This window comes from Bidens hawaiensis, unplaced genomic scaffold, assembly GCF_021521415.1.
Source record: "Bidens hawaiensis isolate Kalapana, Puna unplaced genomic scaffold, B.hawaiensis_p1.1 tig00024513_1, whole genome shotgun sequence".
NCBI lineage: Eukaryota > Viridiplantae > Streptophyta > Magnoliopsida > Asterales > Asteraceae > Bidens > Bidens hawaiensis.
The window spans coordinates 188,074-205,566 of NW_027493878.1; the positions used below are offsets into that span (position 1 = coordinate 188,074).

Genomic DNA, 17,493 nt, shown 5'->3' on the forward strand with positions numbered 1-17,493 from the left:
TGTGCTATAGCTTTGCTTTTTTGTTTGTTTTCATGGGTAATGCCAACCACTGAGAAAGAAAGAAGATTAAAAAAACAAAAAAAAGAAAAAAAAAACTAGTTGTTCAACACAGCAAGTCTAATTTCGCATTTTCGATTCATTGTTGTTGTGGACAACATACCACTAATTAAGATGGACGTATAAGGCCATGAAACACAGAAATGTCATTTGCTCCAAAACCAAATCAAGAATTGTCCAACCTAGTGATCAAATGCAAGGCCGTCTCTAAGAATGCAGGAGACCTCGAGGACCTTATGCAAATAAAAATAGCGAGCCCCCTAATTTTTTTAAAAAATGAAACCAAAAGATGGTCTCTAATCATTCTATATGGGCTAATATACAAATATGTTTTATTCTTTATAAATTATTCGAAACTAAATAGGCTTTTTATTTCACAGTTTGTTTAAAAAACTATATAAAAAAACCTAAATATGAAGAAAGAAATTAACTTGAACATCAAAAACTAATAAAAAGAAAGGAAATTTTGGTATAAAACAGAAGGAAATGTTAATAGCCCTACCATTATTTAAAACCAATATCCCTTTTATATTTCATGCATTTGTTTATACATCTATATATCCAACTTGGTTTTTATTTTTATTTTGGGCCCCTAACACCTTTGGGCTTAACACGGTGGCACAACCCACACATGCTACGAGCCGGCCCTAGTCAGATGCTTTTCCAAAGTCTATTATGAAGAACATTGCAAATTTTTCCTGGCAACTTTAACTATTGCAAAAATCTCATTGAGAATCAATGGCCATCAAGAATGTATCTGCCCGAAATATACGCCGACTATGAGCTACTTATCACTGTCCCTACTATTTTTATTTTGAGTCAATCGTGTTACGAGTCAAACATAAGAACTTAACCCAAAAGATTAGTATGATGGGTGAGAAAACCCATTTTGCTTGATGTAGGATAAGTCCAATACCTTCCTATGGTTTCAGTCCGTAACACAAACTAACTGAATAAACCAAATCAATTAACCGAACACCTATTGGCTAATTTGGTGGAAGCTAATAACCAAACCGGACCGAATTGAACCATGCACACCCCTACCCGTTTCCACGCCCCATACCCTAAAAACTAACCCTCCTCCTCCTCCTCCTCCTCCTCCTCCTCTTCTTCTTATTATTATTATTATTATTATTATTATTATTATTATTATTATTATTATTATTATTATTATTATTATTATTATTATTATTACGTTGTGTTTAGTGTTTACATGCGGTTTAAAAATTGCAAGACTACAAGGGCGTGTTTGGTAATTTACACATTTCTATTTTGTTATGTTATGGAAGTAGCTTGTCTCAATATAAATATAGCAGTAGCACACTAGCTCTATAAACTCTTCATAAGTAGCAAAATTTATATACTCTTCATAAGAATCACTAATAATAATAATCATCAATGATGAAGGCATGGCAGTATGCTGAATATGGCAGTGTTGATGTACTCAAACTGGCTACCGACGTTGCGGTTCCTGATATTAATGATGATCAGGTCTTGGTTAAGGTTGTTGCTGCTGCTCTTAACCCTGTGGATTACAAAAGGAGGCTTGGATACTTTAAAGCTACCGATTCTCCATTCCCGGTACGCTTTCTAGTAATGAATGTTGATTTGATCGCTTATTTCGGTTTGTTTTGTTATATTTTGGTAGGTTTTGGTTCAACTATACATATAATTAATCTAACAATCATAAGTCAAACCATCTAAGGTTTTATTAGTTATGTAACAACTAGGGTGTGCATAGGTCGGACTGGTTTGGTTTCAGGCTAAATATAACAAAAAACCGAAATTTTAATTTTTAGAGTTTATAATTTGGTTTTAGTTTTTATTTAGGTTTGACTCGGTTTCGGATTTTTCGATTTGGGCTTGAAAATGTTGTGCTGAAAATAAAATTCTTGATAGAAATAATGAACTTAGGCCTATTTTTTGTTTGTTGATGATTTATTAGATTATTTTACATTTTTGCTATAATATATGGGTTAAACTATATATTGAATTACATGCAAAACCAAAACCAAATCGAAAATTTGGTTATTAACTTATTATGAAAACATGAAAACAAATTGTCATTTCTATTTTTTTTCCGTGTTTTTCAGTTTTAATTACATGCAAAGGCACAAAGCCGAAACCAAACCAAACCAAAAGTTCATTTGTACTTTTTACAAAAACATTCGGTTTCATGCACACCCCTATAACTAACTATCTAACTAAATCAACCAACAGTTGTAATTCCGTTCTGTTTTTGTAACAGGTTATTCCGGGATACGACGTGGCTGGAATAGTAGTAAAGGTTGGAAGCAAAGTAAAAGAACTTAAAGAAGGAGATGAAGTATATGGAGATATACATGAGAAAGGCCTTGATGCACCTAAGCAGTTTGGAACATTAGCCGAGTACACCGCTGTTGAAGAAAAACTATTAGCATTAAAACTCAAGAATCTGGATTTTGTACAAGCTGCCGCTTTGCCTCTCGCCATCGAGACCGCTTATGAAGGTCTAGAAAAGGCTGGTTTTAGTGAAGGCAAATCAATCCTTGTGTTGAATGGTGCTGGTGGAGTTGGATCGTTCGTAATTCAGGTACTTTCATCTCTTACAATTGCATATATTTTCATCATATTCTAGGATGAAACGAGCTCGGGTCGTTCAGATTTAGAAAACTATGTTTCTAAAGCTCAAGCTCGACTGCAGAGTAGTTTTTACAAGCTTGATAACTATACCATGCCATAATTTATATATATATTGTGCAAGTAAATATTATTATGTGTATAGGCATATAGCTCGTGAGCGACGAGCCCAGTCAAACTCGATATGTATAGCTCGGGCTCGTTTATTAAATAAGTTGTCAGATTAGAGATTTTTATATATATATATATATATATATATATAATTTAGTTAGCCACCATGAAAAGTAATATTCAATTGGTACTATATATCTATTAAATTTCAATGAGTGATGCTAGTAGTAGCTTTAGGTAATATGTATCAATCAATTTTCTTAAAGAAACCAGTTTTATACTTAAATATACTGAGTGGCCGGTTTGCAGTGTTGATTAAATATTCAGTTTTGTAATTTTAGTGTTTTTTTTAATAGATTCTTTACCAGCTATGGTTAGCATTTTCTTTGTTAAATTTGCTTTATAAATTTAGAAAATATAATATGTTATCTTACAATGATTTGAGTCATTTTCACATGATATATTTATTCCACCATCAAATTAAGCTTTTACTAGAAAACAAACAAGATAACATAGATGTTTATATTATTATCACACTTTTTGTTAATACAGCTTGCAAAGCATGTGTTTGGTGCTTCAAAAATAGCAGCCACATCTAGTACTGGAAAACTCGAGTTGCTTAAGAGTCTAGGGGCAGATGTAGCAATCGACTACACGAAAGAGAATGTTTAAGATCTACCGGATAAATATGACGTTGTGTATGATGCAATTGGTAAGAATAATACCAAAACGGTTAAATTAAAGTCGGTATATTCAGTGTAAGTTTTAGTTTATTTCAAACGGTTAAATAAAAAAGTGGGATAATTAGCAAAAATAGCAACAATTTCACACTCATACCAGTAATAATATAGCACCATATATTAATAACTACTAGAAACAACAATATTAATTCATTTTATATCAATCACAACAACATATTTCTCAAGCAACTTAAGGTATCTCACATTCTCATGCATGGGTTACATTGATTATAAGTAGCAAAATAGTAATATGTTACTATTTTAAAGTATCATAAAACGATAAGTCATTTTTTTCAAACAACTAAATTGCTACCAAAATAATATATTTTTGCTTCTATGACATGCTGTGTGTCACAATCTATTTATTTATTTAAAAAGTATATAAAAAATGTGTTTGGGCCACCCCAATCTATTTGATCACTGCTAAAGCCTAAGCCCTAAAGCCATTTAACTCATGAAACCTTATAAAAGATTTCATTTAAAAATTATATTATTACTAAAATGATGCAAATAGTCGACACGACTATTTATGTACTATTGTTTGTTGAAGTACAAGGATGATACAATGTTGTAGGACAACCGGAGAGAGCGGTGAAGGTTGTTAATGAAACTGGCGTTGCAGTGTCTATAACCGGGCCAATTCCAGCAGCGGGGTTCTGCTTCCTTCTCACATCTAGTGGCTCCTTTCTGAAAAAACTAAGCCCTTACCTAGAAAGTGGAAAGATCAAAGTGTTGTTCGACCCTAAAAGTCCATTCTCTTTTGACAAAGTTAATGAAGCTTATACATACCTTGAGAGTCACCGGGCAACTGGTAAGGTAGTTATATACCCGATTCCTTAAGGTTTGATTTGAATTTAATTGTTACGTTTTTTTTTCTAATACATGGTGTGGCTTGCTTTGTGAAATAATGAGAATAAACACGGTGTGCAAAGTGTTATTGTAATATTTGATCCATGTGGTTTCATTTATCTATAGAGTAAACAAAAATATATCAAATACAAGTTTGTTACATTAATTAAATTAGCTGATTGGTATATGAATTTAGAATTAGAACTTGAGAGTGTAAGCTAGTCAATCAAAAAATTATTTTTGATGAATGTAATTTATTACATGTTACATACACATATTTAGTTTGATGGTTACAAAAACAATAACTGATATGTATCTACAGTGAATTAAAAATAAAGTAACTACATGTTTAACAAATTATTATTAATTTAATATTGAGTAAATGGCATATTAATGTAAAAAAACATAAAAATATCAAAACTAGAGATAAAACAGTTATTTATCAGATGTGGAATTTAAGAACTCAAAAAGCTTGGCCCAGGCTCGAGCCCAAAGGAAGGAGTAACTAATAACCGAAACCGAACAGAAATTAACTGAAAACAGAATTAAGTGACAATCGGTAATTGGTTTTCCTTTGTATCCTTAATTAATCAAGTTAACGGAACCAAAAGATTCATACTTTCATATAATTCTAACTTTTATACATCCATTTTATGTAGTATACCTCCAATTCATGTATTTATACATTCACTTCATGTACCCAAACCTCTTTACATGTACGTATACCGCTATTTCATGTATTTCTAAGCCAAACATTGTAGCCTAGATTTGGTTTTGGTTAATCGAAATTATCCGGGCTGAGCCGAAAACACAAACAAATAAAACTAACCAATTAACAAAAAACCGGTTGAGTAACAAAATAGAACCAATGATTTGGGGATTTGTTGAGACTAATAACCGAACCGTATAGAGTATAGACCTCTAGTGATAAATGATTTCATTTCAATAGGAAGAGAAACTGACCAAGTAAAGAAGTAAGAAATGGACTCAAATATTGGATTATATATTTATATGGACTCTTTACTTAGTTGGGCTTTTGTTGGATAAAAATTATATATTTTCATTAAGTGTTCCAATTTACAAAAAATAATCATATATATTTCATTTGTCTTGCTTTATTTATAAAAAAGTTTTAAACATTTTTAAGAATTTAAATAAAAAAAGAGTGTAACACTTAAAAAAAACTTGTTTATATGGTAAAGTTACCCTTTTTATTCAACCACAATATAATGAAAATGAAGGGATCTCATTTGAATTAAATAACATAAGATATTATTTGTTTTGCCTTTTCTGGTAAGTAATAACTAAAGGATATTTTTCTATTATGTCCTGAAAAAATGAAAAATAAAGTTTGTGTCACGTGATTATTGATTTTTTATTTATTGCTACAGTTCGGCGATTTGAAAATTTTAAACTACCTTCATAAATCCTGAAAGCATCCAAAAATAAGATAGCTTCACTTTTGCTGTCATTAAAATCAAATACAAAGAAAACAACTTTATGTAACTTTATTCATTTTGGTTTTAATAATATCTACCAATTTCATATTATAAGGCACGACCTCAAATGACAAAGGTTAGTTTGTCATTTACAAAAATTTAACCACATTTAAAAGAAGCACTCAACTAAATTAAATTAAGAGCAATATGGCTCTTTGTTATATAGTTTCGTTATATATACGATTTAATTAGGTGGAACTAACGAGTTTTTGTTATAATTTAGCTCATTGATAAAGAAAAACAAACAAATCATAGTGGTTAAGAAACATATGATTTTGCTCGGTTTATATATATAACATTTTTTTCGGTATATTTATAGGACATAGGTGCATAAATAATCAAACGTAACCGTCATTTTAACTCGATTAAACTTATTTATTAATAAGAATGAACTTGAATCTATCTTAAATAGGTACGTCATGTATTATCATTTCATTTTTGGGTGAATTATTAATTTATTATATTTTTTCTAATATGATGTTTAGTTTGTGATTTTCTTATTATTTTGTATATATTTGTTGTATTTATAGATTTTGTAGTTTAGCTATTGTTGTGTATTAAAAGAACATTTAATTTGTTAATTAGTTTTTATTTTTATCAAATATAATAGAAGTTATATTAGTTTATGAATTATATTAACGAAAATTTTATAATCATATGCAAAAACTAAGTTTTTAAAAATTTATTTTTTATTAATAATGTACACGTTTTTAATATTTTATACACAAATTTTTGTATTATGAAGTTTTGTAGATTTAGTTTAATTTTATATTTTAAATTGGGTAATAATAGGGATACGTCATTTGAAAGTGACGCTATAATAATAATAATAATAAACCGTCTTGAGAAACTATTTTCTCATCTTTCCTTAACCGAAAAACATGCATTATAATTTGCTTCAAATATATAACAATTCATTGTTGTTAAGTATATCCACTTGTATGTTCAATTATTCATTCCGGCCTTTCAAAAAAAAATAATAATAATAAATGCACTTGTAAGCATTTGAACTACATAAAATTTAGCTTTTATTCCGTTATTTACAAAAATCACTGTAGCATTTCAAAATCAAAAGATCTGAAAAACTATCAAGCAATCCAAGTATTAACTAATTTTACTAATAAGTTGAATTTTCTTCAAATAATTAACAAACTAAACAACGAAATAATAATTTCGTTAGGATTTAATTAATAGGGGTCGACATTCTTCGTTAATCCAGCGTGCACATTAGTGAACTCTGGCAGGTACGACCGTCTTCTTCTTTACTCTTCAAATAAGCCTCGTGAGCTGACACCGTAGATTTTTTTGCCTTGTTCACAACTCTCGCCTTTCCTTTGGCAACATTCACGTCTTCAGCCCTTACTTGTTGTTACACCTAAAAAACACAAACGCCCATAGCTATTGCTCCGACCACCTCGAGAATCCGGTGGAGTTGCTCTTCTTACTCAACTCCGCCATAACACTATCCGACCAAGCGCAATAATCACCCGTCATTGTTCGGACGACGGAAATCGAGTGAATAAATATCTTATCCACCGGTGGCTGAACATCTATTTCTTCAACCTCATATTCACCGTCTAATAACAACTTCTGATCGAATAACGGAAACACCGGCCGAATTTCACCGTCAATCTCCGACTAACATAAACGTAAAACTATCATCATCATTATTATCATCATGCTCTTCATCAGCTACATGAACAACATCTAGAGAAGACTTAGAATCATCATCTTCTTCTTCACAATTTAACTCAATTTGTTGATTGAATCCGCCGCTTATTGCTTCAACCGATTGATCAATATCCGAAGGAGAAGACATAATATCCTTTTGCATTTACTTACAAATTAAATTTCAGTTTGCAAATTCAAAATCTGTTGGAACGGCCTGTTGCAGTTAGTTAGAAAATGAGAGAGTTTGTTAAGATGTTAAATGAATATATGGATATATATGTGTGTGTATATATATATATGTATGTATAGAAGGCTTTTAGTGTAAAAGTCAAACTTTGGGTTGTTATCATAATTGATGGATTTCAGTGTGGTTTGTTGGTTACGCATTTATTTGAATTGAATTTTATAAAAATGGTCAATCGAATTATGCGTTGTTAACATATATTTCAATATTTGATTTAAAGCAAATATAAGTGGATTACTGTGTTTCCCTAAAGATAAAATAATGTGATTTAAATAATTTTTTATTAAGATAATTAGACAAAACCTTTAAAATACGTAGATTTTAAAAGGTTACGGGTTCAAGTTTTTCCAAATTATCGTTAAAAATAAAATTTTAGTCAAAAAATTATATGTGTGATGGGCATAACTCCTTTCTTTCACAAGTACTGAGAAAAGAATTGTTTATTGAAAGTTGAAATCCTTAAAAATATTACGATTTTATGCAAAGTCAAAATATTATTTAATGTTATCATGTACATTGATGTGCATTTAAGGGAATTTAATATTTTCTTTTTGTTATTTTTATATAATATATTTGCTATATGAATTTATTGATTTGTTCATCCATCATTTTTCAAACTAAAGATCACGAAATCATAATCCGATAGCAAATCTTTACTTAGTTGAAACTTTGAAAATGACATGCAAATTATAGTTTAGTTATATGCAGATTAAGTGGTAATGTTGGAGAAAGTATAATGAACATTTGACTATTTCAAAACTCGACTATTCTTGGCTTGCAAACAAAGGCAAAAGAAGGTAGTTGTGAGGAAGGCACACGTGCAACTAGATACTCTCTGCTATGTTTTCTACTTCTCATTTCACATCATCTAGTAGGTTTGACGACAAATTGATCCACTTATTATTATTATTATTATTTTCGAAATAAACGGTTGAAGCAAGACTTAATACCAATTTAACATTGATGCAAATGCGAGAGCATTTTAAATGGTTATAATCAAGAGAATGGAGTGTAAATTGGTTGATTTAGTCTTAAACCTTCTGATGCTTATTAAATATTATAAAAATTAATTAAACTAAACAATTACTTACACTAAACCATTTAAATCTCTTTCCCATCATCTTCGGGGCTCTCCACTTTCTCGATCCTTCTTCTCAGCCCACCTTGTTTGCTCCCTCCTGTTCGACTCACATCTTGCTCTCCCAATCCATCATGTTATTTTTAAAATTAATTGTAAACTCGTTGAACAACTTCACCCATTTAAATTCATGTCTCAAATGAGACTAGAACTCACAACCATTTAATTGAAGACTATGCGCCTTTGTCATTAGACCAAGCTAGTGATGGTTGTAGCAAAAACATATAAATAAATAACATAGTGATAATAATAATTGACGTCAGCAATGATGTACCTAGGAAGTTAATACCAACAATATTGGTTGGAAATTTCACCATTCTAACGTGATCTTCAACACTTTAGTACAACTCCTACACACACATACACTATATATATGGACGTTTTAAAAAAACAATTTTAAAACATTTAACAATCATATAATCATTTGTATGTATTTACACAACGTTTTGTTAATCACATTTAAATTGTGTATATGTATTTATCGCTTTATTTATCACAACTAAAACAATAAGTGTACATATTTATTTGATTTTTGAAGTTCTCTGGTATGCATGTTATGCATTAAATAAGCTATATTTTAACCTGATAAAATGAATATGTTGGTTTGGAATAAATAAATAACATGTAAAAAGAATTTAGGTCAACATACGTAACTTAAAAAGCGTGTCACTCGAGTCATGGGCCGATATGGGCATGTTGATCCATTCGGCAATTATATTTCAAAGTCTAAAATAGTTTTAAATATATAAATAAATAAATAAAATATTTATTGAAAACTAGTAATATTTATGGGCTATATTTTCAAGCTTAAAACTAAATACTTTTAGTTGGTAGTTGATGCATATTGAAAACTAGTAATATACAACCACCTTTGCTTCATCAAAACACCATATCCTTTTAATTGATTTAAGCATTTCAAAACCTTAAAAGTAACAAAATTAGATTACAATCTATAGACGCCTTTTTATGACCTTTAAATAGAAGTATTTTCAAAAGTAATTAATATAATACGGAGTAATAAAAGTAAAATGATGTGCAAACTCAAAATGTGCACTAGTAATAAAGTAAAATTAGATTTTATAAAATAATACTATTATTTAATGTAATTAACATTTTTAATAATTTATGAAACTTGAAAAACAAAAATACCAGTAAATCTATAAAAAGTTATTTTCTCGATTAATCTATCATCCATCCAATTCTAGTCTATTACCACATTTTGCATTCATTTTCATATCTGTTTATAATCATAATATTTTATTAAATAAATTGTGTTTAAATACTATTAACAATAAATATCACAAAACTTAGAGAAGTTCTAAGAATCCAAACTTAAATATAAAAATTACAAAAGCTAAATGCTATAAAACACCGAAGAGGATATCAATTCCTTAAAATCAATTCCTTAAAAGTTTGATTTAAAGATTACAAAATTTATAAATTCTAATCCTTTGTAACCAATTAATATTATTAAGGTTTATATATTTTAAAATAATCCATCACCAACAAATCCCATATTTGATCTATTGCAATGTTACATATAAGTATATCATAGGATGAACTCGGTATCTGTACCGTACCAAAAAGTACCGATCCCGAAAATCATCAAAAACTGGTACCGGTGCTGAAAGTATCAATCCCAAAAACTTAAAAAGTGAATACCGAAACACCACGTACCATTTGTTCATCTCTATATAAAATGGCATGGGCTAATTGCTTTTAGTAAATATTCTTGATAGCAAAAACCTCTCAACATTAATAGTAATCCAAAATCTTGGTCCCACTATAATGTATCATCAGTGTTAGCATTCTAGTTTCTAATACCTACATATATTATATAATATATATAAGTATATAACCAAGTATCCCAAAAGCCATGAGTGATTCTTATTGGGCCGGCCTTTTGTAAGTTTTATTGGCGTGAGTAAATGTTTTTGGTTTTGGGTTGTAAGTTTGTCCGTTTAGTATATAGTTGAAAACATAAAGAACTTTGTACCAAATATTTTACCGAACAGTTGGTTCGTTTACAGGCCTAGGAATTAGAATAACCTACTATTCCTAGGCATCTAAACAAATACGAATGAGACATGTTCGTGTTAGTTTATTTAACTTTAACCGAACAAACGAGCGAACACAAACAACTTTTTATGTCCATACTCATTCATAAGAAAATGGGCGTATTCATATTTATTTATGTTTGTTCGTTAATAGTATAAGAAAACAGTTCACAAACCGAACAAAAGAACATAAATAAACACATTAAAATATAAAATGACCTTTTCAAAATATCTTTTAGAAAAAAAAATGTTTGTTTTGATTTGTGAGTGCATGATTGAAATATGGGTGGGACTTGGGAGGGATAAAGTAGATGGTTTGAATAACATAATAATGTAATAATAGTATAGGGGTAAACCAAATAAAATGACTCCAGTTGTCTTGACCTGACCCACAAAATTTTTTAATCTATGTTTTATAATGTTAGGAATATTTAACGTGTAAATATGTGACTATAATATGAATTAAAACAATGGATATTAGTAGGCTTCATATCTAGAAACATGATTAAATGACTTTCAACTTGTTTCTCTTTATCAAATCTTGTTACATCACCCGGTTATCTGGTCATAAACTTTTTTGCTTGAAACTGCAAATTTCATTAAAACCAACTAACAATGCGCTATAAACCGACACAAATAACAAAGTTATTTATAAATCAATATTATTGATAGACCACGAATGACTCTCTGTCACAATTTAACCGTATTATAAAATAATATTATTTTTCAAGAAAAACAAGTCACCTAATGATTCCCACAAGAGAAAAAAATGTAGCTAGGTGATAAAGGGAAAGTAAAGAATAAAAAAAGTGAATGTCCGAGGCTGTCTGAACATGGGTTTATATTCCTATATTTATGCTATTTTTATTGATCTCATCTCCAAAGTCTTCATCCAACTCATATATGTTTGAAACTTTAAAACCAAACTTTGGGTTCGTTCGAGAAACTTAAGCCACAAATCCATATTTTGTTTTGTTTTCACACTTACTAGTGGGTTACACCCGCGTTCCGTAGAGCCCGGGGGGGGGGGGGGGCTTAATAAAGTCGGTTTCCAAAAATGGTTTTTCGACAATTATAAATTGCTTAATGGCTTAAAAGATTTCCGCATTTGGTAAAACATTTGGTAAAACAAATTGGCTTAAACTCAATTTGTGTATGTCTATAATGAAAGACATATAGAAAAGACATGTAGAAAAGTCACATGTGAATTTGTCGATGTATCTTATGAACATTAAATTCAATTTATGAAAGACATGTGAATTTGTCTCGTTCAACAATTTCTCGTTCATTAATTTCATTTTATGTGAAAGACATGTGCATATGTCTCCAATTTTATGAAAGTCGTTCAACAATTTCTCGTTCATTAATTTCATTTTATGTGAAAGATGTGTGGGGGGGGGGGGTGTTGTTGGCTGATTTTGAGCAAAAACGGTTATGTTAAGTGTCAATGGCTCAACTCGGTCCGGGTCACTCAAGTATCAAAACGCAAATACATAAACGTATCAAACAAAATTATTCTAAAACCAACGACATTCTATACGCTAAAAAACACAAAATCGAACAACACGTAAACCACAAAAGCAGCAACGACAACAATCGACATTCTACTATAACCAAAAGCAACAATCACTCACCGGTGGAAAACGTAAAGGTCGAAGCGAGTGAAAAAGCGATGAAGAAAGCTAAAAAAAATATAAACAATCATGGTGTTTTGTTTCTTTTGTATTTCCTTGTTTTTTCTGGTGTGTGTTGTTACGGGTGTTTCCTCGGTGTTTTGTTGACTAGTCTCTTACTAGTCTTTCGGTTGTTCTTTTAATAAAATTGGCCGTAAAAAAAATAAAGGAATCAAAAAAATTGTATTCTCAAAACCTCAAGGGGCTAAAGATGTAAAAGTCAATAAACATGTAAATTCAAAATCTCAAGAGACTAAAGATGCAAAAATGTATACTCTAGCAAATTATCAAACTTAATTACTTTGGATCATCCTTGTTCTTACATGGATAAGCAGTGGTGAGCGTTTGATTCTCTCTAAAATTCGGGTTTAACTTTCACCAGTTCTCATGGATGTTAGAATATAAGAAAAGACGGAGTAACTAACCATAAACGTGTAATAAATGCTTTTTGCATCATATATATGTTGAAAAACATGTGATCGATCAAACACTCATCTCTCTAAAGTTTGGGTTTAACTTTCACCAGTTCTCATGAATGTTAGAATATAAGAAAAGACATGGTAACTAACTATAAACGTGTGAGAAATGCTTCTTGCATCATACGTTGAGAAACGCGTGATCAATCAAACATTCAATAACGATTACAAGAGATATTAAAACATATACCTCACGATTTTGGTGATAGATAGTCTTTACTACTACTTCACAACCATTAAGACCAGAGTGGAAACTAGACATATATTAATAACCACTCATAAGAATCTGTTGTAAAAACATAACAAAACAACCAGTTACAAAATATGTTCAATCATTTTGTTATGGTTTTGTCATGATTTAGTTTTTTTTTTCTTTTCTCACCACTAATAAATATACAAAGGGAGTCACCCCTACAAACACTTATGTGTTGTATAAGAGGACATTATACAGTTTTTTTAGCACAACCAGAGATCTAAAGTATCAACTACCTTATCCAAAGGCATAGATTTATTCCTAGGTCTCTGTATATATAAACGAATATATTAATCTATTTAATTTGAGAATGATATTGTTATCGTTTCTTTTTTTTTAATTCAACAAAAGTAGCATGTTACGCAATTATCAGCATCTGTGTTTTTCGTCGCATCACGTAGGCACCTTTCTAGCATGTGTAGACGTAAAGAGAGAGAGAGAGAGTAGCCAAAAATAACACGGGAAAGGGAAAATTTTAGCTAAATTGTTGAAAAAACGTAACACCAAAGCATATGAAAAAGATGAAGAATCAAAATAACTATAGTTAAGATGGAAAGATGCATGCACCCACCATAGATTTGTGTCATGTGTGTTTATGAATATAAATGTTTATAGACTAAGAATAGGTGTCCAAGAATATTGGTATCCATTAATAGAGAATTGAAGAACAAAGTGTGCAATGGGGCCTGCCTTTAGATAGATAATAATAATGCTTAAAGGAGCCAAAAATGTGCTTTCTCTCCTAACAAAGCAAATAAAGAAGAGATAAGACACCACCACTAACTTATTACTCATGCAGTAATCAATCAACTAAAGAATATTTGCCTTTATTAAAGCAATAGTCTTTGCTTTTAAATTCAAAACATATAACCCACACTCAACCAATGCATATGTCTAAACTCTAAACCAAACCTTTTTTTTGTTACATAAGTTCTTGCAAACTGTCTCAAATTGTTACTGATAACATATTAACATGTCGGCTCAACAGGTCGATCAAGCGCTAGTTTACCCGGCTACTGAGACAAATCCGCCTTCGAATGGTCAGTCGAAAGGCTCGTTTGGGGCGGTTTTTGTAGTATTGGCGGTGATTTTGGTGGTATCCGCTATTGCTTGCGTTCTTGGGCGGGTGTGTAATAAGCGGGTTAACAAGCCCAAACCGTCTAAGCGCGGTCGACACACCAAAGAGAAAGATATGAAACCTAACCGTAACGCGTTCCAGACGAAAGATGGGGATATCGAGTACGGGTTTGACAAGAGGTTTTCGAGTGCGAAGGTCGCTGCTAATGGTGAGCCGAACATGTGCCCACCTAATTCGTTTCGTGAACCAAATATGGGCCCAAACCCGGGCCACCCTAATGCGTTTCCTGAACAAAACATGAGCCCGTACCCGGGTCAGGGTATGGGTCGGCCTAATTCGTTTCCTGAACAAAACATGAGCCCGTATCCGGGCCGGTCTAATTCGTTTCATGAACCAAACATGGGCCCGAACCCGGGTCGGCCTAATTCCTCTCATGAACAAAACATGGGCCCGAACCCGGGTCGGCCTAATTCCTCTCATGAACAAAACATGGGCCCAAACTTGGGTCGGCCTAATTCCTCTCATGAACAAAACATGGGTCGGCCTAATTCGTCTCATGAACAATACATGGGCGCGAGCCTTGGCCGACCTGATTCGTTTCGTGAACAATACATGGCCCCGAACCTGGGCCGGCCTAATTCATTCAGAGAACCACCTATGGGCCGGGCTGACTCGTTCCATGAACCATCAATGGGCCGGCCTAACTCGTTTCGCAAGGGTGAATTTAGAGATGATCATATGAGGTATTGTGGTAATGAGGATCATGACATGAAATACAACTCTGGTGCAGGACCACAATATTATTGAATGTAGAAACTAGATAGTAGTTTATTGTATTATACATTTGACCAAAGTTTGTTGTTTGATGTTATTTCTTCTGAATTATGTTACAGTTAGGGTATGGTTGTGTACCTAACATCTTCAATTTAATGAAGGATTAAATTCAAGTTGTGTTTTTTCTTTACTTATGCTTGCTTGTCCGATTAACCGACCATTCGGTTATGGTTAATGTGTCTTCGTTAATCGACTTTAACAAAAAACCAAACCGAACCTTGTATGTTTGAAGAATCAATCACTTTGGAAAGACAGTATAACTAATATTTCACATCAGAGTTTCAGTTTTACCAACAATATAATATATGCATAACCTTCAGCAGCCCAATATTAAATTTTGTAAACCATATTGTCAAGTGTTCAGCTTCACTAGTTAATAGTTATAATCACCTTGTAACCTTGTTTCTATATATGCTAAAATAAATATACGATAGTGGGATACAAAAAACAAAGATCCGAATCATAATTATAATGTTTAATCCCTACCCATAATATCTTTCACAGCATTGAGGATGCGAACATAATCATAAAAAAGAGAAGAATGCTCGCCTTGAAGTCCATCACGAGTCCGCCTATTGCCACCAGCAAGGTTGTTGCATGGACTTCCACCAATCACTAGATCAAACCCTCCAAAGGACCTGATCCACTCCTTTAATCTGGTATACGTCACGTCTTGCACGTCTGCACACCGACGACTTCTCAACTGAGACTACATTGTTCATTCGAATTCCTAGCCTGTCTAGCGCGACCTCGGCACCGCCAATCCCAGAAAATAGTGAAAGGACATTCATACCATCTGGGTACAAGTCCTTTAGTACAGATAGCTGATAAGCAACTGTATCTACCGGATGACAAATTATCAATGTAAACATTAGAGGATTGGAGATTAGACAAACTCGTCAAACAACTATCTAACACTAACTAGTTACACAAAAACGAACTTCTTTTAATAAAAAGCGTTTCAGGTCAACTTTGTGCTGAAGCACTAAATGCACATTTACAACATAGCACTTTAACAATCTAATTTGGGAAAAATAAATGTATTATTTTAAAAACCCACACAGTAGTTTTACAAGTTTAAGATTATAATTGTGTGAAACATAAATGTATTCTTTTAAAATATAAAGATTAGCATGCACATAGTATATTAATACAAGCACTTAGGTAGGTACCAGACCCAGAGTACCTGCATCAGGCTCAACCTGGTCTAACAGGTCAGGATTTTAAACCAGGCCCGATACAGATTATTCAACTCTATTCTCACCAACAGCCCGACCCTTAAGTGGGACCGGGCCACCTTAGAGACAAGGGCCCACTTGCCTATTTCCCTTAAACAGCATATCATAAAAGGCTTTAAGATTCAAACCTGAAATGCATTCCCAAGCCCCTTATATCTTTCTATTCTGCTTACACCTCTTGTATGATTGTGTGGATAGCCCATTATCTTCTCAATCTCATTGGGCTCGAGGGGTGCGAGCCGATTCTTCCCGGTCAAAACCAAGTTCCATTTCTTGCACTGATTGATTACATGTTTTATCACATGTGGATTCGGCTTGCCTTCACAGTTCTCAGTGGCAGATTTAAGCCCATCAGTTAGTTGAGCACTTCCTACACATGTCAATATGCAATTTAACTGTTCTCTTGTGTCCCATGATGGCCACCATTTTCGTGTTTCCGGAAGAGCTTCAAAGATGGTTCGTGGAGGTAACGGATGAATCGGGAATCTGTTGTTTAATGGAAGGTTATGAATGTAACCTCTTTTTCTTGCTGCAGCAAAAAAGAATCTCGAATCTACAAACTCAGGCTCGATTTCATATAAAAAATAAATCAAATTGGTTTCAGACTTGGTACAACCCAAGGTCATCATTCCCTTTGGTTCGCACAACCAAAAAATTATTATTTTGCCAGTATTGGCAAAGGGGTGTGTTCACCGAGATGGAGAAAAAACTGAGAATGGGTCGAACCACTGAATCGGAAATGAAATTTGGTCATGGTGACATCCATACAATATTTTATTACCCTACGAAAGAATCAGATCAATAATTATGCCCTGACGCCACCACTGGGCCCGTTCGACATTTTGTCAGTATTGCCAAAGAGGTATGTTCACCGAGTCGGAGAAAAAACTGAGTATGGGCCCGTTCGGAATCTGACCATATTTTCGGTCTTGGAGACCTCCAACGAATATTTTATG

The 17,493-nt window shown here is 32.3% G+C and overlaps 1 protein-coding gene and 1 pseudogene across 2 annotated transcripts; one reads left to right on the forward strand and one right to left on the reverse strand.

Annotated features, from left to right (window-relative positions):
* Nucleotides 1–1,425: 1,425 nt before the first annotated feature.
* Nucleotides 1,426–4,467, forward strand: LOC143569505 (2-methylene-furan-3-one reductase-like; annotated as a pseudogene). The gene is made up of 4 exons (XR_013141754.1): nt 1,426–1,638; nt 2,306–2,629; nt 3,340–3,499; nt 4,102–4,467. The product of XR_013141754.1 is annotated as a 2-methylene-furan-3-one reductase-like (transcript).
* An 11,452-nt stretch (nt 4,468–15,919) lies between these two features.
* LOC143569517 (DNA (cytosine-5)-methyltransferase DRM2-like) lies at nt 15,920–17,163 on the reverse strand. Its single transcript, XM_077055404.1, has 2 exons — nt 16,667–17,163; nt 15,920–16,145 (listed from the first exon to the last, which is right to left on the reverse strand). Exons 1-2 carry the CDS (start codon nt 17,161–17,163, stop codon nt 15,920–15,922), a joined length of 723 nt encoding a protein of 240 aa, XP_076911519.1.
* Nucleotides 17,164–17,493: the final 330 nt, after the last annotated feature.

Bases quoted from the DNA above. Each gene is read 5' to 3' on its own strand.
- LOC143569517 (XM_077055404.1), bottom strand. From the start codon at position 17,163: ATGACCTTGGGTTGTACCAAGTCTGAAACCAATTTGATTTATTTTTTA. The intron at 16,146-16,666 runs GGTTTGAATCTT...AATTTGTCATCC, and splicing joins GGGCTTGGGAATGCATTTCA to GGTAGATACAGTTGCTTATC.